This window comes from Lissotriton helveticus, chromosome 5_1, assembly GCF_964261635.1.
Source record: "Lissotriton helveticus chromosome 5_1, aLisHel1.1, whole genome shotgun sequence".
NCBI classification, from domain to species: Eukaryota; Metazoa; Chordata; class Amphibia; order Caudata; family Salamandridae; genus Lissotriton; species Lissotriton helveticus.
In genome coordinates, this window is record NC_136065.1 from 1,850,243,542 (window position 1) to 1,850,268,967 (window position 25,426).

General features: G+C 42.8%; 1 protein-coding gene across 1 annotated transcript in view; it reads right to left on the reverse strand.

Annotated features, from left to right (window-relative positions):
* The window catches only part of LOC144755904 (G protein-activated inward rectifier potassium channel 1-like), a 234,661-nt gene that overhangs the window by 39,131 nt on the left and 170,104 nt on the right, over window positions 1–25,426 (reverse strand). The window contains exon 2 of the mRNA XM_078645290.1: window positions 11,088–11,304. Coding sequence (XP_078501416.1) covers window positions 11,088–11,304 — 217 coding nt within the window. The remainder of the gene's footprint in view (window positions 1–11,087; window positions 11,305–25,426) is intronic.

Consider the following 25,426-nt stretch of genomic DNA (forward strand, 5'->3'; position numbering starts at 1 on the left):
GCTTTGCATGTCAGCGATATTTATCGCTAATGACATGCAAAGTGGGAGTACCCAACCAGTTAGCGACTGAAAGCAGTCGCTAACGTCGCTATCGCCTATTAGCAAGGCAGGTGTAGCGATTAAAAAATTTGCCCTAAGCGCGACTATCGCTAAAAACTAACGCCAGCTCAGACCAGTTCTTAACCTGTATATCCAATGGGAGGTGGATATTCAGGTTAAGACCCTATTGGCGATAATGCCTGAATATCGCTGGTTTTCAAGCGATATTCACGCATTTCACCGCTATCGCCGGATATTTTATCGCATTAGAGATAAACGTTGCTAATAGCACGTTATTTCTGCGATAGAATCCTGCGATGCTTGGTGATAAAAAAAAATTCGCTATGCTTCTTTAGCGATAAATATCGCTACTTGTTGATAATATGTCCCAATGTTTTTCCCTGTAAACATCTTAAAATCAAGTAATTCACTGGAACAGTCTATTATGGTCCACTTTCTCTTCCCAGGTAGAGAGTGCTAGGCTACCAAAGGATATTATTGCACTATTGGAAAGACAATTCAATGTAATTACGTTCAATTTAATTCGATTAATTTTGATTAATTTGAGTTCATCATAAAAGTTCAGAAATACATCATAGGTCTATGCAATAAAAAAGCCAAAAGTTACACTTAAAAAAACATTAAAAACAATATAAGAATTAAGAAAAACAATTCATCCCAGCAAGTGTTTCCTTTCCTGAATGTCAGCAACTGACCTAAAAAGGAGGCGACACAAAAGCAGGTTAGGGGGTTGGGCAACATTTGTAAAAAATATAGAGTTGGGTGACATTGGATACAATTATACTTGCTCATGATTGGGATTAAAAATCTCTTACGTTGTTCACAGTAAAGTTTACAAAAAAAGAAAATGTGCAAATCGGATTGAGTCGAAGAGCTGTCACATGGGCAACACGGGAGATTGTGGGCAGAGTATATACCGGTAGGAAAGCCCATCATGCATGGATTGAAGGTTAAGGCGAAACCATAATAAAATAAATCTGTGATGAGGGTTTGTTACGAGATCCAAATAAGATGGAACCCCCTCACCATACATTGGGCCCTCGAGATACTCACAAACCATGGGTTTGAAGGACTGAGCAGCAAATCTGGCTTTGTTCGTAAATTTTAAAAAGCGGGCTTTTAAGGCTTTTTTCAAGATAGACAAGCATTTTTTGGGGGTAAGAAACAGACTAGCTAGGTCCAAGCCGTGAAGATTATTTTTGACATACGTTACCCACATTATACTTTGTACATGTTCTAAAGACAGACAATCCACAATGATTTGTTGAGTGAGGTTAACTGTATATCTACTCCAAATGAGTGCCAAAGGAGAATTGGTGCTACATTTATTTGCTCAATAATGTGAGAGATGTTCAGCTGGTGATGTAAGTTAAAATTGGAGCAACTGGTGGGAAGGCTCATCATTTTTTCCAAAATAAATTTTCAATTCTTAGTATTAACTTTACATAAACATAGCTCCACACTCCCTTAATTTAATTCATTTCCAGTCAGCTCACCAATACTGTAACTTTTAAATTCTCCAACTAGCATCCACACCAGACTGTTAGCTGTCTGTTTCTAAATGTACATATTCGACACTCAAACCCAGGTCTGAATGAACAAACAATCAGGGAGTCCGACAAATGTCAGGGATTGCCTGATGGCTGAAAAGCACACCACTGCCTGAATGTAGCAGGGAGGCAAACATCCGAACCCTAGCATTGGCTGATCAAGACAAGCATCTTTTCAATGTCCCAAAAGGCAATGCAACCCACAGCCACATCAGTGAAAGCAAACAATCTATGGGTCATATCTGATAACTAGCAGCCGTGTGCACCCCAAATTCAAAATTGTAGACATTTGGTAAATCTTCTATCAATGCTAAGAAATTTTCTCTGGCCCCAGCACATCACTGGGTGCAGATGATGAGGGCCTGAGGCCTATGGTAGGTTGACTGCAATTAACCCCTTTAAGTGCTCCCGTCGGCCAACCGCTGTCGCGAGCACTACCTCCGTAGTGCTGCGCATGTCCGTTGGCCGACGAGGCCTGCCCACTCATTAAAACTGCCAAATCGCGGCAGAATTCGCGCCGCGGTTAAGCGGATTACACTGGGTTTCAGAAACCAGATAGGCAAATGATACCTAAATCTGGAAATACAAACACGTGATACCGGCTCTAAAATCATCCATTGGCTGCGGGCATCATTCACAAGCCTTTCTGTAATAATAGGCCTCTTGTATAATGTATAATGTTTGCCAAGAACCTACCTTGGACCAACCTTCACTATTTCACTAGTGAACCTTCATAAGACAGAAACATGGAGGCAGACAACTGACTGTCAAAGTCCACACACTCCGGAAACCCTTGAACTGTGGATGAATGCTTAGTACTTGTCTGGCGGCACGGCCTAACCACCTCTGGTTCAGAAACCTCACAAAGACTGAACTCTGTATGCTGGCGTTGAGTTACGTTCTATGGCAACATTGGTGGAAATTGAAGCAAGTTGAGTAGTAACTGTAAAGTTTATATCTAGTTGAAATCTACCCTGGAACCTTTCCATGCCTCTTATACCTCCAATAACTTAACCTCTCTCTCTCTAGTGACCATACGTTGATGTCTAACAATTTATATAAACTCCTAAACAAAAAATAAAACAAATAGATGGCCTCACAGAGCTTATCTAGAGTAGAAAGGTTTGTGCAGCTCTTCTTTCATGCAAATAGTTTAATTGCTACTTTCCTTTCTTGCAGAGATTATATAGAGATAATGACTACTACAATTAAACTCTGAAATAATAGAGATGCAACATAGATATGTATTGCAGATTGAAGGCTGAAGTACCACTGTCAGCAACTAGATGAGTGTGCATCGCGAACAAAGCTTGTTTTTCCTTTAGCTAATGAGCTAATGATACAAAAATGTAAATCAACTGAGTCCTTGACAGTGAATTTGTAAGGTTTTCCAATAACATTGATTATTAACTGATCATAGGAGATAACTATAACTTACCTTAGTAAAAGATTTTCCAGTGAATTGGTGGCCTTTTTCATTCATGATATAGTTTAACAGTTGGGGAGAGGAGTTGGCCTAACAGCTAGGGCGGTCGACCTCGAATCTGGGGAACTGGGTTTGACTCTCGACAATGACGCTGAACATCCTGTGATTCTGGGAAAATCACTTAATCTTCCTGTGCCTAACAAAAATAAATGTGTGTCCTCATGTAACATAACTGGCGCTATGTAAAGTGCTCTGATACCCGATTAGGGGCAAGTTCGCGCGATATAAAACTTTGCACAAAAAAAAAAATGCCCAGAATTTGCATTTACCCATCCACCCAGCGCCAACAGGCCACAACGAGTAGCTGTGTTAGGTTCCATTCATTGTACGTCGGTGAGCAAATCTCCTCTCAGCTACGGCTGTACTTGGTTGTCCTCCTCTGAGAGTAAGCTTCTGCTCATGTTTTGGGCAGCAGTGGTAACTTGGTGGCTTTACGAGCACTGCACTCCTGATTTGACGGTGTGGAAAGAATTCTGGTCCTGATTACGATCCTGGTGGATGGGATACTCCATCACAAACGAGACTGATATCCTGACCGCCATATTACAAGTTCCATAGGATATAATGGAATTGTAATATGGAGGATGGGATATTCGTCACGATCGTAATCAGGCCCTCTGCCACTTGGAGCTGCATGACTCCTTCAGTCAGTAGCAGGAAGTTACATACAAGTTCAATGGCCTCCTTCTGGGGTGATCCTGCATTTTTCGTGCCTGTTTCTGACACTGTGCCTACACTATGTTTCATTGAAAAAGAAATTCAGCACTCTGCTTTTATTTCTTCCTTAACCTCTATATGTCTCACCAAGCCTCCATTTTTGGATGGATGGCCCTTCTTTCTATCCAGTGCTGAGTCTGATCTGAAATAGCTCCACTAACTTGCCTTTCCTTTTAGGTCACTTATCTATGCAACACAATGGAGTATTACTTCCTGTGGCTAGTTTACGTTTCTTTCTAGGTCATCTCCTCAGGAAATATGACAGAGCCCCAGCCCTAATACTCACTGCAATGCAACTTCGCATTAGGTTTTTTGTTATCCATTGTTCACTCTATATCCCTTAGAGTTGGTGCTTTGAATCTCATCGAAATTTATATTCTACAGCCTTCTATTTAAATTCTGAGATTAACCTGGCCATCTGGTTTCTCCTCTGACTCTCCTTCTTCACATGTCTACTTCAAGAGTTCAGGGTGGTGGCGGGAAACTGCGGGTCTTATCCTTTAGACAAGAAGACTGAGATTCTGACTCTTATGAAATAAATGAAATGAAATACCAGCATTTGTAAAGCACACAGCTACCTCTGGAGGTGTCCCGGCACTGGGGGCCGTCGGGAAGATTAAGCAAGATATTGCCCAGAGTCACATGGTGCTGGGCTAACCTGCCGCGGCACTGGGGATCGAACCATGAACCCAGTGGTCCAGAGTCAGGCACCCTGGCCTCTGCACCACCCACTTCCTATTCACCCTGCACTTGACAAACTACACTTTCAAGCATGGCACAGCCTAGTACCCATGTTCACAGTACCCGAAGGACAGAGTGGGCATGGGATGTGGGACGTGATCTTCCTGCATGCAATCTGGCCTCTTCAGTTAGGCGTTGGTCCAAATCAGTGGCAGCTGCTCACAGTCTCAGCTTCCTCGTGGTACTCAATTATCCATGATCCAGATTTCTAAGCATGTCCACACTCACTTCCACTATGTTAAAACTTTCTAAAATTCATTCTTCCAAAAATGCTCCATTAACAGCAATATGCAGACCCTGGTGTCTTGAGTAATTACAGGGTCAAATCTTTTCTCCCAGCCTCTGCAAAAATTCTGGAGAAATTGGTTGATTAACAACTTTCCACTTTTGTGGAAGTCAACTACATCCTTCGCGACCCTCACACAGGCTTCCTTGCAAGATAAAACACACATATAGCTCTCCTGGAGTTGACAAGTTTGTCAGAGAGAATCTTAATAAGAGCACACGTGTCATGGTGCTGCTTCTTGATCTGTAGGCAGCTTTCAACACAGTGTCTCATCCCATCTTGTTGAACACGCTCAGTCTCCTAGGTATTTAGGGCAAGCTCTTTCAAGGGTCAAATCTTTCCTTTTTCTTCATCACCCAAACCACTGCTGTAGTGAGTCACACAGGCATCAACCCTGAGGCCGCTTTTGTTCAATCTCTACCTTTCCACCTTGGTGGAGTTGATAGAAACCTGCAGTGTAAAGGTAGTGTTGTATGCCGACGACACTCAACTGCCCTTTTCCATCCAAGACAATCTTGAGGCTGCCTTTACCAACTTTAAAGAGGGCTTCAGAGGCGTCAAAACCTGGATCGAAGCAAATTGCCTGAAAATAAATTCCGATAAAACTGAAGTTTTGGTTTCCAGTAGCTGTCCAACCTCTGTTGGCCTGCTGAACTTCTTTCTCTAAACCAATCAAACAAATCTCTTTTTTATGCTTTAGGAAAATGAAAATCTTAAGGTAGTCCCTTCATTTGGTCCTTAAGGAGACTTGAAAAACGGTAGTCTGTTTGTTGGTAACCTCTCGTCTGGACTACTCAGAAAGTCTTTTCCATGGCTTTCCTGCAAATCTGATAAGTAGACTACAGATAATCCAGAACGCAGGTGCCAGATTTAGCAGAAGAGTCCCTCATTGTCAACATATCTCTCCCCATCTGAGACATCTGCACTGGCCTCGGTGGCACAGAGCATTACATTTAAAGCTTTGATACCAACGTTCAGAGCTTTCCACAGAGATTCCCCTCTCTACTTGACGAATAGATTAACCTTGATATCTCTTGATACTCAAGAGAGGGTACTTAGATCCAACAACAGCCACTTGCTACAGATTCCAAAATACTTGAAGACACGCCGTGGAGGAAGTACCTTTACTGTTCTTACATCTAAAAGATGGAACAGCTTGCCATCCAATTTGCGAGGGTCTAAGTCACTGGCCACTTTCAAAAGGAAACTCAAAGCCTGGCTGTTTGATACTGTCTAGTTTTTTAAGATATCACAGTGGTTTTTCGTTGTCCGCTTTGAACGCTGGGGGGGTTCTTTTCGAATCTTATGATTAAGATTCTTGCTAACGCATGGACTCTACAATTATGTCTCGGGTTCTTTCAAGAAAAGACTTTGGTAACAGTGCCTACTTGGAAATTTTAGTCTGCCTACTACAAAAATAAGCCACTTATAAAACGCAGTATTCAGAACTCACTGCCACCTGAAGAAAAATAAACCAATCACACTGAGGCTCTACACTGGTTTCCACCAGGGTTGGACTGGCCTACAGAGGAATTTGGCAGGGTAAGAAGGGCTGACTTGACAGGTCAGTGTGTGGACTGGGTTTTAGGCTGTTTGTGGGCTTGCAGGCAGTGTCCGAGGGGATAGTCTAAGAGGTCAGTGTGTGAGCCTGTTTTTTGGATGTTTGTGGGCCTATCTTATGTTCTGGTAGGCCCGTTTTTACCGCTGTTTTTTTCTGATGTTAAGACAAACATTGCCTGCAGAAAACTCAAATAATGCAGTTTTTCACATCTTGCAAAAGACTTATACAGCGTGTTCATAACTGCCCCAATTTGCAAACATGGGCCACTCTTTTAGCAATCAAATTCACTAATGGGGGCCACTTTTATTTTGGTGCCCGACCTTAATTTGTGTCCCAATTCGACCCTGCCTGTTACCACAAACATTTCCTGCTGCAAGTACAAAGCATGCAGTCTCCGATAGCTTGCAAAATACAGCATGTCTATAGCATTTCTTTACAAGTTCAAAACTGTCTGGATTTTTTGCTCTCTTGTTCACTAATGAGGGCCACTTTTTTGGTGCCTTGGCCTTTTTACTGTCCGAGTCCAACCCTGGTTGCCACTAGCAGAGAGAATGACATTTCAGTCCTTGCGTCTATTCCACTAAGTGCTCCATAACACAGGCCTTTCTCGTGAATGAGTGACATTATTTTGAAACCTCCCTATAACTTTCCTTTAGCTATTTTGTACTTTTTAGGTATCACTAAGTTCTTGAAGCTTACTATGGAAGGTCTGGCCTGTTCGGTGCAAGCCACCCAACTCCAAGTTGATCATCTAAAGACATATGAGATCATTTTCTATTTTGCACATTTTTAAGAAGTGTGCCTCTTCACAAACTCTAGTTGAGTTATCTGTCCTTTCTGCCTTCCAATCAGGCAGCTCAGTCCTTTAGCGCCAAGAGGCCTCAATGAGCAGTGATAGGTTCTATCTGTAAAAGTATACTACCATGACATTACACAACATGACATAACACAACATTATTTATTTTTATTATTTCTTAAAAACCTGAGTTTTTTTGGCGCTGGTGAGTGCTTGTGGTTACAGGGTGTTATATACAACTAATAGGAAAAAGGTCAGGTTGTCAAGATTTTTCTGAAATGTATTTGATTGCTCTGGGTGCCTAGTATTTGGTAGAGGTATTCCAGAGTTGAGCGTCTTGGAATCCAAGCTCTCATCCCTCCATGCGAATTTTGCAGAAAGAGTGTATCCCTAGTAGATGGTTAATTAAAGAATGTAAATTGCAATTTAGCCCATGGTTGCATGAGATGTCCTTAAAAGTCCCGTCCACTCTCTGACGATGATTTGTGTACAATGCAGACAATTTAAAATGTAAGAATAGCATGTGGTATGTAGATGTGATTTTCTATTTCAAATTACACTGAATGCTGCTATGGATGGGAACGTTGTGAGCTTAAGAGTTAATTGTGTTTGAAATTTCTTCCAGAGCCAGTTTTATTTTTATCTCAAGGATTTGCAGCAAGAGGGATAAATGAAACAAGATCGATCTTAGAAGCTCTTAGAGTAAATCAAATTACCAGAACTGCGACGTACATATAATGATTTACATGCTCTCTGGTGTAATGAAATATTGGCAAAAAGGTGGCAATTTCACGAATTTATCACCCAGGTACAAAATAATCTATTCAATAGCCCTAAAAGGACTGAGCAAGGAGAATAAGTCTGTAAGAGGAGAAGCATCGTGTAATGGAAGGAAAAGCATGATTGGCACAATTTTGGGATCCTCGTTTGAAAAAAGATAGTGAAATGTAAAATCAGGTAAGAGAAAAAAACTGAGCCCTATTGTTGGGTGGCAATTAATCTGATTAAGACATTCACTTATTGCATTTGTGTAGCTCAGGACTTTTTGCTGCGGAAATCATTTCTTTAAAATAATAAATTATTGAGATATTGATTCTCTAATTTCTATGTGTGGTACAGCCCACAGTGAGAGCTGGGCTGCTGTCCAGATGCTGAGCAAACACAGGCCTGACCCTACCACAGTAATTCAGCAGAGCTGGTGTCCAGCATTTACAGAGCGAGCTAGAATCAGCTTTAATTCAGACTTTATGGCTTCCAAGGGGCCCTCTTCCAGCCAAGAGAAGAGACATAGGGCTGACCTTGCACTTGTAAAAACATTTACTCACAATAATATGCATAATGGTATCATTTTTCACATGAGTGAATACTATTCAAGGAATGGAAAGAGGGCGACCCAGGGCATGATTTCTCTTGAAAGTTTGGGAACTCCCCTCTGATTCCTTCTCATCCTAGAAATGGTAGACTGTCTGAATTTAGGGACCTGCCATACCTTCCGGAAAAGGCAGAGAAATAGCGGCCTAAGATATAAAAATATGTGGAAACCACAGCTGTCGTGTGTCTATGACCAACAACTGGTAGGGAATAGGGGAGTCTTACTGAGGGAATAGGGGAGTCTTACGAGGGAATAGGGGAGTCTTACTGAGGGAATAGGGGAGTCTTACAAGGGAATAGGGGAGTCTTACTGAGGGAATGGGGGAGTCCTACTGAGGGAACAGGGGAGTCTTACTGAGTGAATGAGGAGGTCCTACTGAGGGAACAGGGGAGCCTTACTGAGTGAATGGGGAGGTCCTACTGAGGGAACAGGGGGAGTCTTACTGAGGGAACAGGGGGAGTCTTACTGAGGGTTCAGGAGGAGTCTTGCGAGGGAATGGAGGAGTCTTACTGAGGGAATAGGGGAGTCTTACAAGGGAATAGGGGAGTCTTACTGAGGGAATGGGGGAGTCCTACTGAGGGAATAGGGGAGTCCTACTGAGGGAATGGGGAGTCTTACTGAGGGAACAGGGGAGTCTTACTGAGGGAATGAGGGAGCCTTACTCAGGTAACAGGGAGAGTCTTACTGAGGGAACAGGTGGAGTCTTATGAGGGAAGGAGGAGTCTTACTGAGCGAATGGGGGAGTCCTTCTGAGAGAATAGGGGAGTCTTGCTGAAGGAATAGGGGAGACTTGCTGAATGAATAGAGGAGTCTTACTGAGGAAACAGGGTAGTCTTGCTGAAGGAATAGGGGAGTTTTACTGACGGAATAGAGGAGTCTTACTCCGAGAATGGATGAGTCTTACTTAGGTAATAGGGGCATCTCCTGAGGGAATGGGGAAGTATTACTGAGGGAATAGTGTAGTTTTACAGAGGCAATGGAGGAGTCTTACTGAGGGAATGGGGGGTCTTACTGAGGGAATCGGGTAGTCTACCTGAGGAAATGGAGGAGTCTTACTGAGGAACTGGGGAGTGTTACTGAGGGAATGGAGGAGTCTTACTGAGGAAATGGGGGTGTCCTACTGAGGTAATAGGGGCATCTCCTGAGGGCATGGGGGAGTATTACTGAGGGAATAGGGTAGTCTTACTGAGGGAATGAAGGAGTATTACTGAGGGAATGGGGAGTCTTACTGAGGGAATACGGTAGTCTTACTGAGGAAATGGAGGAGTCTTACTGAGGTAATCGGGCGTCTTACTGAATGACTAGGGGAGTCTTACTAAGGGAATAGGGGAGTCTTACTGAGGAATGGAGGATTTTTACTGAGGAAATGGGGGAGTCCTACTGAGGAAATAGGGGAGTCTTGCTGAAGGACTAGGGTAGTCCTACTGAGGGAATGGGGAGTCGTACTGACGCAATGAGGGAGTCTTATTGAGGGAGTAGGGAAGTCTTGCTGAGGGAATGGGGGAGTCTTACTGGAGTCTTACTGAGTGAATAGGGGAATTTACAGAGGGACTAGGGTAGTCTTACTGAGAGAATAGGGGTGTCTTACTGGGGCTACAGTGTCTTACTGATCCTTTAAATAATACAAAATACATTCACTTTTCCATGCACATGGCATACATTGCAGTAAATCTATCACAACAATTGATATCTGGGGGTCAGAAAGAGAAAGGAAAGATGTTCTTAATGCATTCCTCAGGACCTGTATATAATACACTACTGCTTTCAAAAAATAAATAAATTAAAAGTGTCACCTGAAAGTCCAGGCGTGCTCAACCGTAAACCTTATGTGTAGGCTGAGGAGCTTCACCCCACCTGGCTGCAGCGCAGGTAAAAGGAGCACCGCTCTGGCCGTCGGCGTCTCCAGGCAGTCTTCAGTACTGCTCGGGGGGGCGCCCAACATCTTACAATATGCTGAAACATGTCGACCACTAAGTGCGGTTATTATTTAAAGCCTGCACCTACACCTGCCTTTTAACCTTAGGGTGTGGGGGTTATTATTAAAATTTTTTTACCACCCATTCACCTAATTTTAGTACCTTTCACTTTTTTCATCACTATACACTGCTTTTTTCAGCAGCCACCACCACACTTCTCTGTTCTGCTCTCATACCTCATATTACATCTCGGTCACGGTAATATTTACCGGCCGTCTTGCCTCCTGGGTAAGGAGATCCCATATGATGATAATAAGGGCGGTACAGTGTGGCTTCTGATGGGAACAATATTTCCCTCCTGGTACCCTTGAGTCTTGACTCGACCACTCTTTTATTATTTCTCACTGTTACTGTCTGATATAGTGGATCCTACTGTCAAAACTTTCCTTTCTCTTTCTGACCCCCAGATATCAATTGTTGTGATAGATTGTGTTAGGGGCGTATATCTGGTTGGTCGATAAATTTGCCCTTAGACCCTCCTCACTTGTTGTTGTTGTGTATACATTGCAGTAAACCTTCCACACAGAGTGCACCCATCTTACCTGTGGTTTCAACAATTCCTTCCAAGATGACGACAATCTCAAACTGTTCACTTCTCAGAGATCGTTGCGAGAGATCAAAGAATGGACTTTTGGGGTTAATTTCATGACATATAGTCAAGGGGGAAACCAGGAAAAGTTGGTCAGCTCCGGTTCCAAAACCTACATCCAGCTCACATTGATCTAAAGGCAGGAACTCCCCCTCTGGGGTCTGTCGAGACTGAAACAAGAGACAATAGAAAGGTGGTTAGGAAGTACAAATCTACCAGAAGTGTAGATGTACGCATGTTGAGTCTCATATGGATACAAATTCATTATAGAGCAAATATCGCACATAGAATTGTCAAGTTGCTTGAACAATCAGTGGAATTATTACCCAATAGTAAGGCGTTTATCAGACTTGAAAAGATGAAAGGGTTCATCGACTTCTCGAGGACTCAAACCTGTGAGAACAGGCACCCTACCAACTGAGCTATCTTACCCTCATAAGCTTTCCTTTGCCTGGACACTACAGTACATTACTTTACCTTAGACTCACAACATCATAATTTATGTCTGATTATTTTATTGATGGATTAATTAATTACATGATTAGCTTATTTACTGACTATAAGTCAAGGAAATTCTTTCCAGGCAATGGTTATTATGTTAAATTGAAGAACTACTAATGTCCCGACAGCAACCTATACATTTTAAAAACAGAAATGGCTATCATTAAAATTACAACCACCAACAGTATAAATCAAGAAATAGTGTATGTATCAAGTGGTGGAACCTAGAGTATGAAACACATGACTGTGAAGAGAATTATTCAGTGGCCCCCAAATAATGTACAGAACCCCACAGGCGTGGATGGGCATAGAACAATTCCTGCCTTGCTCTACATAGATTGCAGCATCAAACATTTGTGTCATATGAATGTGTGTAGCTTGCATCCACCATTGCGTGATGCTGCACTGTTTTGTCACTCCTGGACACTCTTCATGGTGTTGGGATTCCCTAGGGCCAGAATCAGTGTGATATGACTCTGTTTTTGTGTCAGTCACACTATGTAGCAGTGATTCCTCCTGAAGCCATGAAGACAATGATCTGTATGGATGGGGGTGTGATGAGGAAAGACTTTGTGAAGTGCGTAACATACAACAAAAGTTATACATTTAGTTATGAAAACAAGGGGCCCTATTAACGAAAAACTCGAAAGTACAAGAGGAGATTTATGTCTCCACGTGAATACATATTTACTTTTATTTTATCCACAGATATTCCCAAAGGTACACCTCTAAAGCTGCACCATGCATATGTTTTAAGGCATATTTCTAGGAATGTTCTTTAACTTTTAGGGAAGACTCCTATTTCAACCATAGTGGAGAAGTCCACACGTGAAAAATAGAGCCACGTATGTAAATTCATTTTTGGTATACGCAGGGATAAGCTTTTTCCCTGCAGAGAAAGCCTTTCCATACATTATTACCAAATCTAATTATCCATTCACCTTCCTATCCTGGAAGAGGAGTTATGTCAGCATTTGGGGAGTAGAGGGGCAAATCCAGGCCCTGAGTGCATAATTTACCCTCTAGAAATGTATGCAAGATGCACGCACATCCATTTTTCAGAGGCCATTGAGATGGAATTGAAATCATGCACACTGTAACTTGAGGTGATATCACAGTGTTAACCTCAGATGACGTTACCACGTTGACCCTTTGTTCCACTCTTAGTAGGCTCGTTTTTTTTTAGAGAGTTTTATAGAGCTCGAACTAGACCAGAGACTCGGGTATCAGAGAGCTTTACATGAGCACCAGTTTCGTTACAGAATAACACATTAATTCCTTTTGTATGTAAGAGGATCATATGAATACCGTTTTTAATCATAATACAACCCATGCGTAAATATGTGGAAGCTCAGCATTATTGTATATTAGGAACAGAAAAAATAGCAGAATATTTGCTACCTTCAAATATTTCACCTGAATTTCTTTTAGGGAGCCCCCAAATCTCTTAAAATGTAATTTTTGTATTTTCTATCCAGGATTCAACAATGTTACTGTCTTAGGCACACAATGTGCCACATATTTCCAAGAGGTCATTAGGGTAATAGTTGACCCTTGATTTGCTTGTGGGACAGCTTAATTGAAGCTCCACTCTTACACGTCACAAACTTATATTGATTTTGTGCAGTCAGAACTTAGTATACTCAGCGGGCTCTATTAATAATATAACAATGGAGTTTCAAATATATTTCTGAAATATTACCATGTTAGAACAATAAAATCATATAACGTATGCCTACTAATGTTTACATTTGTCATGAAAATGTAGTTCTCACTCAGAGTTACACGAATGTTGTAAAATGTAACTCTTAGTCTTATGTTTAGTCCATATGTAATGTTGATTTCTCAAATAAAAAGTACTCATAGTAATGCATTGATTTTGTGACCATACATTCACATTTATCTAAATGCCGAGTGCAAATGAACTGTTATGCTAACTTATCATGACCAAAGGCCATAAGCTCTTGTATTTTCAATGTTTAACCTTTAACTAAAGAATTGCTTGCTTGCATGTTCTCTCCTCTGCAGGTGCAGATTTAAGGCTTCAATAGCTAGTGAAAAGGTACTGAGCATACCTCAACAAACAACTCACCTTCTACACCCCGAACCTCCAGTTTCACTCCCCTGACCTCATTCCGTGTCACGCATCCACAGGACGACCACCGGCGGCAGGTCTTTTTCATACCTCCCCCCCAAGACATGGAACACCCTCCCCACCCATCTGGGACAGACCCAGGACCTGCTGACCTTCAGGAGACACCTCAAAACCTGGCTGATCAAGCAGTAGCTGCACCCTCCCTTCCCCCCACAGCGCCTTGAGACCCTCACAGGTGATTATTGCGCTCTATAAATGGTTGATTGATTGTATTGTAGCAATAGTAAGGTATGGGAGGAAACTTTTGGCAAGAAGAAGACACGCTGACCAGGCTGGAGTAAAGTTCTCATGGCGAAGAAAGGGAGGCTCAAGGTCGATCAAATGTTCCAATGTGAAGGTGTGGGAGAAAAGAGGAAGGTGCATAGTTAGTTAGGAGCAGATACCTTTAGATCTACAGGTGTAAACCTCTTTGTGTTACCTCTTAGTTGGTTGCTCCATGTTACACATTCTTTAGATTTGGAGCACTTGTACTTCAGTCTCCATTATACTGACACATGTCCTTGTCTCTCTGATTGGTTAGGGTTTCCCCACTTTAGCATAGAGTAGAGTAAGTTAGATTTCTTTCGATTTACTTATGAGTGGGGAGGAGGATCGAATTCTGCAATTTAATATTCAGATACTCTTCCTCATCTTTTGCATCGCAGCGACTGAGTTACTTCTATGCTTTTTATTCTTTAGACTGAAGTTCATTAGGTGGTTTGGATTGATTTTGGTGATTTTGTATTTCTACAATATGCTTCTGAAACTCAGTTATATTATTTTGTTTCTGAGTTTGTAATAAACGCATTTAACTTCACCTAGTAGTTCGGGCCCTACTGTGAGACAAATCTGGTGCTCTTTTATTGCAATTTGAGATTGATGCTAACTCCCTCTTACATCTCAAGAAACAACAAAGATTCATAGACCAAAGAAGAAAATTAAAGTTATGGGCTCAACACTTTCTCACCTGTAACAGTCTATTCGGTGTTGGTATCATTTTCTTTACATGAGAATAATCCCAAATAAATCCAGAATACAAAATTAAGTGACATATGCATATTTTTCACCATTTAGCATAATGTGAAACTTCACATTATTTTTGCAGGAAAGAGAATTGTTTTTTTTTTTTAACCACATTCCTGTGGTACTTCAAGTAACTTTTCTATGAAAAACTGCCCTCGACTAGAAGGTTACACAATGTGCCTGGCCAAATCTTTTTGTAACATAATTTTCGGGAAAAAAAAGATTAAACACAAGTCTAATTGAGCTTCTAAGAAACAAGGTACGAAGCGCAATATGACGGTGGCCTAATGAAGGCGATAACGCCGAAACGCGCGTAGTCTCTTCTACCGCCTTGCCTCCATCAATGAGTCTAAGTTTTTGCTGTACTGTTTCATATGAATTGTCACTTGATGTATATATCATCAAATATCTGAATGATATAACAAAAAGAAAGTAGTAGAAAGAAGTATCATAAACAAAAGAGTTTAATTAATTTTGAATATTTAGTTTTGTCCTATAATTGGTCATGTTGTATGGGATGACACACTTAATCTGAATTTGACCTGTTACTGTTTGAAGTCAATACTGTGACTGACTGAGCTATACACTTTTCCTTACTATGTTTGTTCCCTATGTATAGCAAGTCTATTTACAAATATAGGGGTCCCCTTTTTCTAAATCAACAAAGCGGATGCTGTACAGAAATTATCAACAGGCCTCCTGGTTCTTGACTTAGGTATAACTGAGCTGAGCTGTAAATAGCTCTCTCATAAAATATTGCACAAATCGTGTGGGCAAACTGCGTCAGCTTCTCTGGAATGTAGAAAACACGTGATACTAACTATTTATCCCCCATTCTGAGGCGGTACTGCTGTACTTGTTCATATGGTAAATAAACTGCCCTGTGGCATCAGCATTTACCAGGTGCACAATTACAGCACAGGACAGTGAAGAAAGACGAAGGAACATCAAGGCCTCAAAGCACTACTTTGCAATAGCATTGGCCAGACTAATCCTGGAACGACAGTACATAAACTAGAACATGTTAACAATTGTGCACACTCTCCCTAAGAGCTGCTTGTTCAGGACTTATTTATAGCTGAATGTTCTTTTATTGGGCTTTCGTAATCCTGGAGAAAAAGTTATAACGTGCTGTACTAAAATATTGGATAACATCCCAAGTAAACATAAAAGTAAACAATGCCTGCCAATTGGCTCCAAGTTAGTGGTAACATCTTCAGACGGTACTGATTCTATGCCACTTTTTTTCCCGCCACTCTTTGCCATTCTATGACTCCATTCTACGACACCCCACTCAACTCTATGACAAGCCACTCCATTCTATGACACCCCACTCAACTCTACGACACTCCACTCTACGACATCCGACTCTATGACACCCCACTCAACTATACAAGACACTCCACTCTATTCTGTGCCACTCTACGACACGCCACTTCACTCTACTCTATGACATGCCACTCTACAATACGCTACTCAACTCTACTCTGTCATACATCAATCCACTCTTTTCTATGATACACCACTCCACTCTACTCAATATCACTCTACAATCCTCCACTCCCCTCTACTCTACACTACTTCACTCTACTCCAATCTACGCCCGTCCACTCTACTCCACTCCGCACCCCACAACTCTACACCACTCCACTCTATGCCACGCCACTCTACTTCACTCTATCCCCCTACACTCTATGACACTTCCTTCATGACACACCACAGCACTCTACATTACTGCATTCTAAGGCACTCTAGTCCACTCTATGCCATTCCACTCCAATGACAGTTTACTCCACTCTATGCCATGACAATCGACTCCACTGTATACAACTCCCTATATGCCACACCATGCCTCTTTACTCCACTCTTATGTCACTCCACTTTACTCTACAACACTCTACTCCACTCTACTCCACTCTATGCCACTCCACTCTGCTCTACGACACTCCACTCTATGGCACATTCTCTGCTCTACCACAGTTCACTGTACAACACTCTACTCCACTCTGTACCCCTCCACTCTACACCCTTTCACTATACTCCACTCCACTCTACTCCCTCCACAACACTTTACAAAACTCTAAGCTATTCCACGACACTCCACTTTATGCCACACCATGACATTCTACACCACTCCACGTCATGCTACACTACTTTACGTGACTCCATGACACTTTGCAATGCTCCACTTTATGCCACTCCACTGTACAATACTCCACTATACGCCACTCTCCTCTACAGCTCTAACTTTTAGCCACTCTGGTATACAACATGTCTTTGCCAATGCTTGTTTAATGCTGGGTCCACTTCTTGAAGAAAGGCAGACCCAGGCAGGAGAAACCATCCATGCACACTTTTTTGAATGAACGAAGTTTGCCTCCGAAATACAATTAAAATACGTACTGGTTTTGCCTGTGGCATCACTTTCAAGAAGACATATCTCATTGAATTTGTGGCGTTCTCGCCATGCTTGAGGCCTGGCAGACTGCCCGTAGGGCACTAAAGGTGCCTATCAATCAATCAATCATCAATCAGGGGGGATTTGTAAAGCGCACTACTTACCCGCTAGGGTCTCAAGGCACTAGGGGGAGGGGGGGAAGCTGCCGTAAGTAGTTGAAGAGCCAGGTCTTGAGCAGTCTTCTGAAGGCTGGGAGGTCTACGGTCTGACGTAGGTGGAGGGGGAGGGCGCTCCAGGTCTTGGCGGCGCGGTGGGAGAAGGATCTGCCCCCGGAAGTGGTTCTGTGGATGCGCGGGCCGGCGGCCAGGGACAGGTCGGCGGAGCGGAGTTTCCTGTTGGGTGTGTAGAAGGAGAGTCTGTTGTTGAGATAGGCTGGGCCGGTCTTGTGGAGTGCTTTGTGTGCGTGGATCATGAGCTTGAATGTGATTCTTTTGTTGACGGGGAGCCAGTGCAGGTCTCTCAGGTGCGGGGCCATGTGGTCTCGGCGTGGGACGTCTAGGATCAGGCGTGCAGAGGCGTTCTGGATTCTTTGGAGTCTGTTGATGAGTTTGGACGGGGCTCCGGCGTAGAGGGTGTTTCCGTAGTCGAGTCAGCTGCTGACGAGGGCGTGGGTGATGGTTTTTCGTGTGTCCGCCGGGATCCATCTGTAGATCTTGCGGAGCATACGGAGGGTGTGGAAGCAGGAGGAGGAGACTGCGTTGACTTGGTTGGTCATGCTGAGCTTAGAGTCGAGGATGACTCCTAGGTTGCGTGCGTGGTTGGTAGGTGCCGGGGGGGGGGTCCCAGTGAAGCTGCCACCAGGAATCGTCCCACGCAGAGGGGTTGGATCTCTGTCTTGTCCGTGTTCAGCTTGAGCCGGCTTGCCTCCATCCAATCGGCGACGGCCTTCATACCCTGGTGCAGGTGGGATTTAGCGGTGAGGGGGTCCTTGGTGAGGGAGAGGATCAGCTGGGTGTCGTCGGTGTAGGCGTAGGCCTATTTGTCTTGTTTTTACTAGCCTGCTCCTACGCTTGCTGCTAAAATATGCGGAAATCAATAGGTCAAACTTTTGAATCCCGAAGGCCGACTAAGCTTTCCATCTTTCCAAAAGTTGGTAAATTGAGTACCATAACTAGTATTGGCTCCTATGAACAGCTACTAGAAAGGATAGAAGTGAGGTTTGAAGCACTACATACAAAACAAGCTGTTCTTTTTATCCGATACCCAATTTACCCATAAGTGATGCTGCAAACGTCTTCCATAAGTGTCTGAATAAGTTGTGCCCAGTGGAGGTCTAGGAGGTCTAGGAGGGTCAGATCCATGCAAGAGTTTGAGGCTATTCACATAAGATAAATGTATACGCAATGAATCTGAATGGAAATCATTTCTATAGTCAGTAGATATCCTGAAAATCTGGCATGGGCCCAGCCCTTCTAGACCTGTTCTGCACACTCCTGATCTCTGACTGTTCACATTAATGACGCCATTACATCAAATATATCATGTGGTACTCCCAGATGGACTCCCTTCCACGTACTGTGAACTGTCAAACTCTCTAGAAAACTCGTCTCACCAAAGACATCTTCTGCTCAGGTCAACAACATCCCAACATCCATAGTGCTGACTCTTTCTCAACATAACCAATGAATGACTCATCCAATTCGTCTTTCCTGACTCCCCCTAGAAAAATAGAGGAAAGAAAAAGAACTTCTCATTGCTAAAAAGCTTAACCTATACACAGATGATCATGTAAACTAGCAACCCATCACCCAATGATGTTTATGGCCAAGATCATTGAGCAATCAAGAGCAATGTCCTCAACCAAGGCAATAAATCTGGTTTCAGGCTGCAACGCTATACAGAGAAGTTGCCATCCAAATGGTTATTGATGCAGTGTTCCTCATCGACAATTGCGACCACTATCTCCTGCACAGCCTCTCAAGAGCCTTCAGCAACTTTGACTATGAGCCCTGCGAAACAACTACTCCTCCAGAATCGTCTTCAATAGCATTGCCCTACAATGCTTCTTGGCCCTTCTGAACAACAGATGGTAGTTTATCCAAATGAGCTCTTCGAGGTGTGAGCCTGTTTCCGCAACTACAGAATAACCAAAGATCCACAGTGTTGCCAGTGATCTTCAGTCTCTACATAGAACCCCTTCAATTCCTCATGGACAGCAATAAAATCAATTTTCTCACTATACAGATGACCTAGAAAAACATCCACCATCCTCACTATACTTTAAAGAGAAGATCCATCTGGAGGTTACGTTTACTGTAAAGGCCAGCCTAGCCACAATCGAGACATACTCTCAGCAATGAATCTCAATGACTTCATTTATTGATTAAACGCGTCAAATCAATGGGTGTCTATGTTGATACCATCCTCAGTTTCAGGATCCACATTACAAGAAAGGCAAAACCTGCTACCCTGCAAGTTATGTAACTGGTGGAATGGTGCGGGGAACATGTCGGTGTTGGAAGCAAACAGAGACAATCGAAGGGAGTGCAGATTAAAAATAAGTAGTGATTTTCAAGGGATCGTTAAACTGGGAAAAACATTTGGTGAGGTGGTAGGTAGCTGATAGTGACAAAAATCTTCATACTATGACACTGGAATCAAAAGCAGGTATTGGAAGGTCAAAGGTATGGGTAAGAGAAAGATGCTTTTTGCATGCCAGTAGTTTACAGAATGACCAAAGAATTTATTTTTCAAGATGTCTGCGGCAACATTCTTGCTCTTAAGAACTAAAACGGGTATGCCCAGAGAGAAAGCAAATTAGAGATATAAAGTCAGATAAACTAGTTTAGGGTAGGGTGCACCTTCATGAGGACACATCATTTGGAAAATGCTGATGTTATCAGCGGCGGACATATGGAAGGGCCACAATTGTGTACACTAAGACATAGGTAAAGGGAATGTAGAATAAGCCATGGTTTTTCTTTATAAAATTCGAAATAATGAACATGGGGAAAATAACTTAACTCTGCCAGCCATCAACTCTGCATGCTCTGCAGAGTGAAAGCTTTGAGTTTCGATAAAGTTAACTTTACCGATATTTACAAGCCTTCCCAATATATTTTCGAACTCTAATTGCGCATCTAACTTAAGTTCGCTAAATGGTAACAAGGACCAATTTACTATGATTTTCAGCCTGTAGACAATTCGGAGAAGTATGGATGGTGAAAAAAGGACTATGGAGGCTTCGATCTTCTAAATTCCCAAACCTAATCCTTTGGATTGTTGTGAACCTTGAAAAAAGAGTCATTCCATTCTGAAATGAGGCTGAATGTCCAATGCATTGCTCTCAGAGCTGCATCAGATGGCAGGGCATGTTTGCTGAAATGGTCAACAACTTGGAAAGAAGGTCTTCCCTACAAAAGCAGCACATTGCGAGTTAACAACAACAATTACTAGAGATTGTCTATTAATTAGTAGGTAAATGCACTACCATTCTAATTATTGTGCAATGCAATCATTTGTTTGTAGCAGCAATATTGCTATCTTATAAAAGGCAAATCATTTTATTAAAAAGCAAGATCTGAGAAATATTATAGTTTCATTACAAACTTTTTGAGATTAACTTTCAGGTGAGTTTTTCCTTATGTGCTTTATGTTGCTTTCAATGGAGAATTCTGGCTTTTCGATAAAGGTTTCATGACCCACTGGATGCTTTTCTTTTACTCCTCCCTGTGTTTACGACTTTTCGTAAGGAACATTATAATGAGAGAAGGGCTTTAGATTAACCTCCTTCAGCCATTAGTGTGTCTCCTTTCAGCAGTCACTTCTTATGGAATGATTTCAAAATACGGCTAAGACTATACAGGGCTGCAGAACAGAAGCTGAGTTAGGGAAGGTGGGGCCAGCGGCTGCGTCAGTAAAGGTATCAGCGTTTTGTTACATGTTCATGAGGAACAGCCTGATCCACAAAATTTTTACAATGAAAAGCAATGACAACGCATTTTTTATATCGCAATTACTTTTACTACGCAAGTCTTTACAACCCCGATATTTCTAACGCGCAAACAAATCACCCCTAAGGGTCTCAAGGCACTGGGGACCATCAGGAAGATTAAGCGAGCTATTGCCCAGAGTCACATGGTGCTAACTTGCCCCCGGGAATCGAACCGTGAGCCCCGTGTTCCCGAGTGAACCTCCCTGGCAGCTGCACCACACCTCTTCCTTTATATGATTCTATTGGTGAGTGTGTTGTAAGTAGTTTATATATTTGAAAGGTTAATTAAAAAAGAGGGGCTGGGGGTACCCCCCAAATATATAAAATTTTAAAATATTAGCAAACCAGTAAACGACATAAATGTAATTTTATATATATATATATATATATATATATATATATATATATATATATATATATATATATATATATATATATATATATATATATATATATATATATATATATATCCACGCTCCTGTTGTACCATAAATCACGGGTCACTCAAGAGCGGGTGCTTCAGACGCGACGGTATACGCGTTTAAAATTCTGGCTCAGACTCCATTTCTTTCACCATGAAACAAAGTTCAGCACTCCAGGGGTACAGGCAAGTATTTCTTTATTTCGCCATTAGTCGCAGTCCGAAACGCGTCTGTCTGCGACTAATGGCGAAATAAAGAAATACTTGCCTGTACCCCTGGAGTGCTGAACTTTGTTTCATGGTGAAAGAAATGGAGTCTGAACCAATATATATATACCCGCATTCCCTCGGCAGCACTTACCTGGATTCCACTGGTGCATCCTGGGTGTTGGAGTCCTGGATTGAGCAAGGACCTGGACTATCTAGTGAAATCACCTGTGGAGTGGCGGAGCGGACACTGCACCAACCGGTATGCAGCACTGTACATTTAAAAGCAGAGCGCAGAAAATTCCCTTGATACACCACGGCGCTGACGAGGCCAGATGAGGCCGAAATGCATACGCCAAACCCATGAAATAAAGGTGTTGTCTTTAAACCCCCTAGTGGCTTCTGCTGCTTTCAACTTTGGGAGGAGTTTTTCTTAATATATATATATATATATATATATATATATATATATATATATATATATATATATATATATATATATATCGTATCAGAAGAACCACCACTCCCGTTACAGAAGGTGAGAGGCCACAACAGGGGTTAGCAGGGAAAGCTTTAATTAGAAACAGCATAGGCATGATGCATTTCGGCGTCTGTAGCCTTCGTCGGATGCCGCTGTGTGCCTGTTAGTGTCTCCGCCCACGCCTTAAGTATCCTATGTTCGCAGAGGTAGGAGGTTCAAAGTTCAGCCCCCTAGTCACATGTCCGCGCTGCCACTGCTCCCAAGTAAGACTCCAGTTCCCAGAATGCAGTATATTAAGGGCTGTGGGTGCAGTGAGCAGAGTTAGTAGGGAAGGCGCGTTGAGTGGAAATCACAATAATCAGGCAGTAGTGAAGATGTTCAGCCTCCCTGGGTCCCCTAACTCTAAAGCTGGAACAGCTGGTGCCAGAGTCTCCTGCCACAGTGAGGGAGCCGGGCCTCTGACGCGCCACATATATATATATCAATGCCTTTGTCCCCACCTTTAAGGAACCCCTAGGAGACCTCCGGGCTGCTTGTATTATTTATTACAGCTATGCTGTAATAAATATTACAAACATCCCAGGATTATCCTGGTGGGAAAAAAAGATGTTAAAACTTTGGACTTCTGGTGCCTGACCGGGACCACCGAGTCGTGCAGCCTCTGTATTTCGTTTCTGTGATATAACATATTAGGAATTAATGTATAACTTTTGAACAGTGAGTGGAAGTGCTATACTGTGCCTGGATTTTAATCTAACAGTAAGTGTGGTAAAAGTATGCATGGTAGTGGATTGCAGGGTGAAGGTATTCCAAATGTGAGTGAATGTGAATGCGTGGGAAAATCTGCGTAGTAAAAACGTGCGCAGTGAATGAACGTGTGTGGTAATATCATACAATCCATGTTCACATGTGCATTTATGCACTGAAAACGTGCTCCCACACACACATGCTCATGGAGAGATGTCATGGGTGAACCAGCTCTTCCTACAAGACTTGACGCCCTTGCCTTTCCGGTTTATGTGCCCCGGAGAGCCAGTGTAACCCTGCAGCCTGTATTTCTGTCCTCCTCTGAAAATGCTGTAATTGTCACTGTCCCAATTACAGCTGCCTAGAATATGACCACTGCACTCATGAACATTAGTCCCTCGTCACTTTCTTTAGAAGGGCCACTTTGCCCTCTTTCGCTCTCTCTGACTCTCTACACATGCAAAGGGCATGCCACTAATGCACTTTTGCAATCTGCGTGGTTGCAGTCCATGGGAACTCTGACAAGTATGGAAACACAAGCAACGTGAGACCCCATCAGGCTCACGAAGGCGTGGAGCCCAGCACCTGCGTGCACGTCACCTCAACACCTGCTCTCTATTATCCACGGCCTGATCAACATGGCAGCATCTGATTCATTTAGACATCACATGACATGCACCCAGGTCCTGTGCTGAGAGCCTTCTCTCTGACTTAGATAGAACTCATTTTCACTGTGTGCAGGATACTTGGTGTGCCGCAAACCCTCTCCCCCAGTGCCACACGTAAACAGGCACTGTCAGTTTGCAGACGCTTAGCACAAATCTCTATGCGCACAGAATATATGGCTACATTAGGCCGGGGCGGCTCCTCCGTTGGAACAGAGGAGCATCGCCCCACTTAAATGCTCCTGAGATAAAAAATAAAATGGTAACTCATTGCCATTTTATTTTTCATCCCCTGTCCCGAACAGAGAGTCAAGACTGAGGCAGGGCCGTTGCTGAGTGACAGCAGTAGGCCTGGATGGTAAATTCAGTTCGGCGCGCGGATTTTGTGGAATTTGGGTAATTTTACGTTTCGCAGAGAACGCGGAATTGGCACAAATTCTGCAGCTTTGCAGAATTTTGTACTTGTTTGTGCTTTCAAAATGCATGTCCGCAAGATATTTCTCCCTGAGCATGCAAACAGCGTTCGCGAACAGGAAAAAATCATCGCAAACGGGCGGAACAAGCAATTCTGCGTGTTCGCAGAACTTTTGCGTGCTCGCTAAGATATTTTACTGTTTCGTGAAGCTTTGCGTATCGTGACTACGCAAATTCCACCCACCCCTAGTCTGCAGCCGGAAGGAGGGTGGGCGGTGTATGCACTGTATAAAGTGTGCCTGTCTTTTTGGCTGGCTGTCTTCCAATAGCCAGTCAAACATGTGCACGTTCAGCTTCTCTAAACTTTATTCTTTGAGTCATTATTTTTCTTTTTTCAATGTTGACCCATGCCTCTTACAAGTGTAGCACCAGCACGGTGGTGTGTGAAACATAGTGAAGGACGCCGTGCTGGTGCTACACTTGTAAGAGGCATGGGTCAACATTGACCGTTTACTGTTTAAGGAATTTCTCTTACAATACCATCTTGTTTAAAGACTACAGACTGAAGAAGTAAAGCTATTGATGCTGCACTATTACGAACAGAATCCTATAGGGGCACAAAAAGACAAGTGCGTCCTTTAACCGAAAGACCACAGTACTGTAGGGATACAGAAAAAGGAGTGTAAGGTGTGCTCGATTTGAGAATAGGGGACACTTATTGGACCAAGACTGATGTTTGATGAGCCCTGAAGAAGTCCTTTAATGGGACGAAACGCGTTGTCTACTGCGAAGAAAAAAGAAAATCAAGACTCAAAGAAAAAAGAATTGTGTGAACCATCTTACCTGGTGGAATTGACTTCTTGTGTATAGTGTGTGCGGATCAAATTTTCTTGTTACAATTGTTTGTTATGAAAGTCTTCACGACATAGGAAACTTAAAGGGTCCTGTTTCATTTGGTCAATGCACCACATTGTTACAAAATTCTCCATAATATAAATAAGTGCGGTGTCATATCCTAGACTCTTTTCTGTAAGTCATTAAACATCTCTAACCTAGCTGTCTTAAGACAGCTGGGTTAGAGCAGGCCTCCAGAGCGCTATCAAGCACTGAGTGAGCTGTCTTAAGACAGCTGGGTTAGAGCAAGTGCAGGCCTCCAGAGTGCAATCAAGCACTGAGTGAGCTGTCTTAAGACAGCTGGGTTAGAGCAAGTGCAGGCCTCCTGAGCGCTTCCAATAAGGAAGAGCAGCGCCCTGATTGATTAAGAGATTTGCCTGGTGGCCCGGCTGCAGAAGCAACAAGGACGTCCA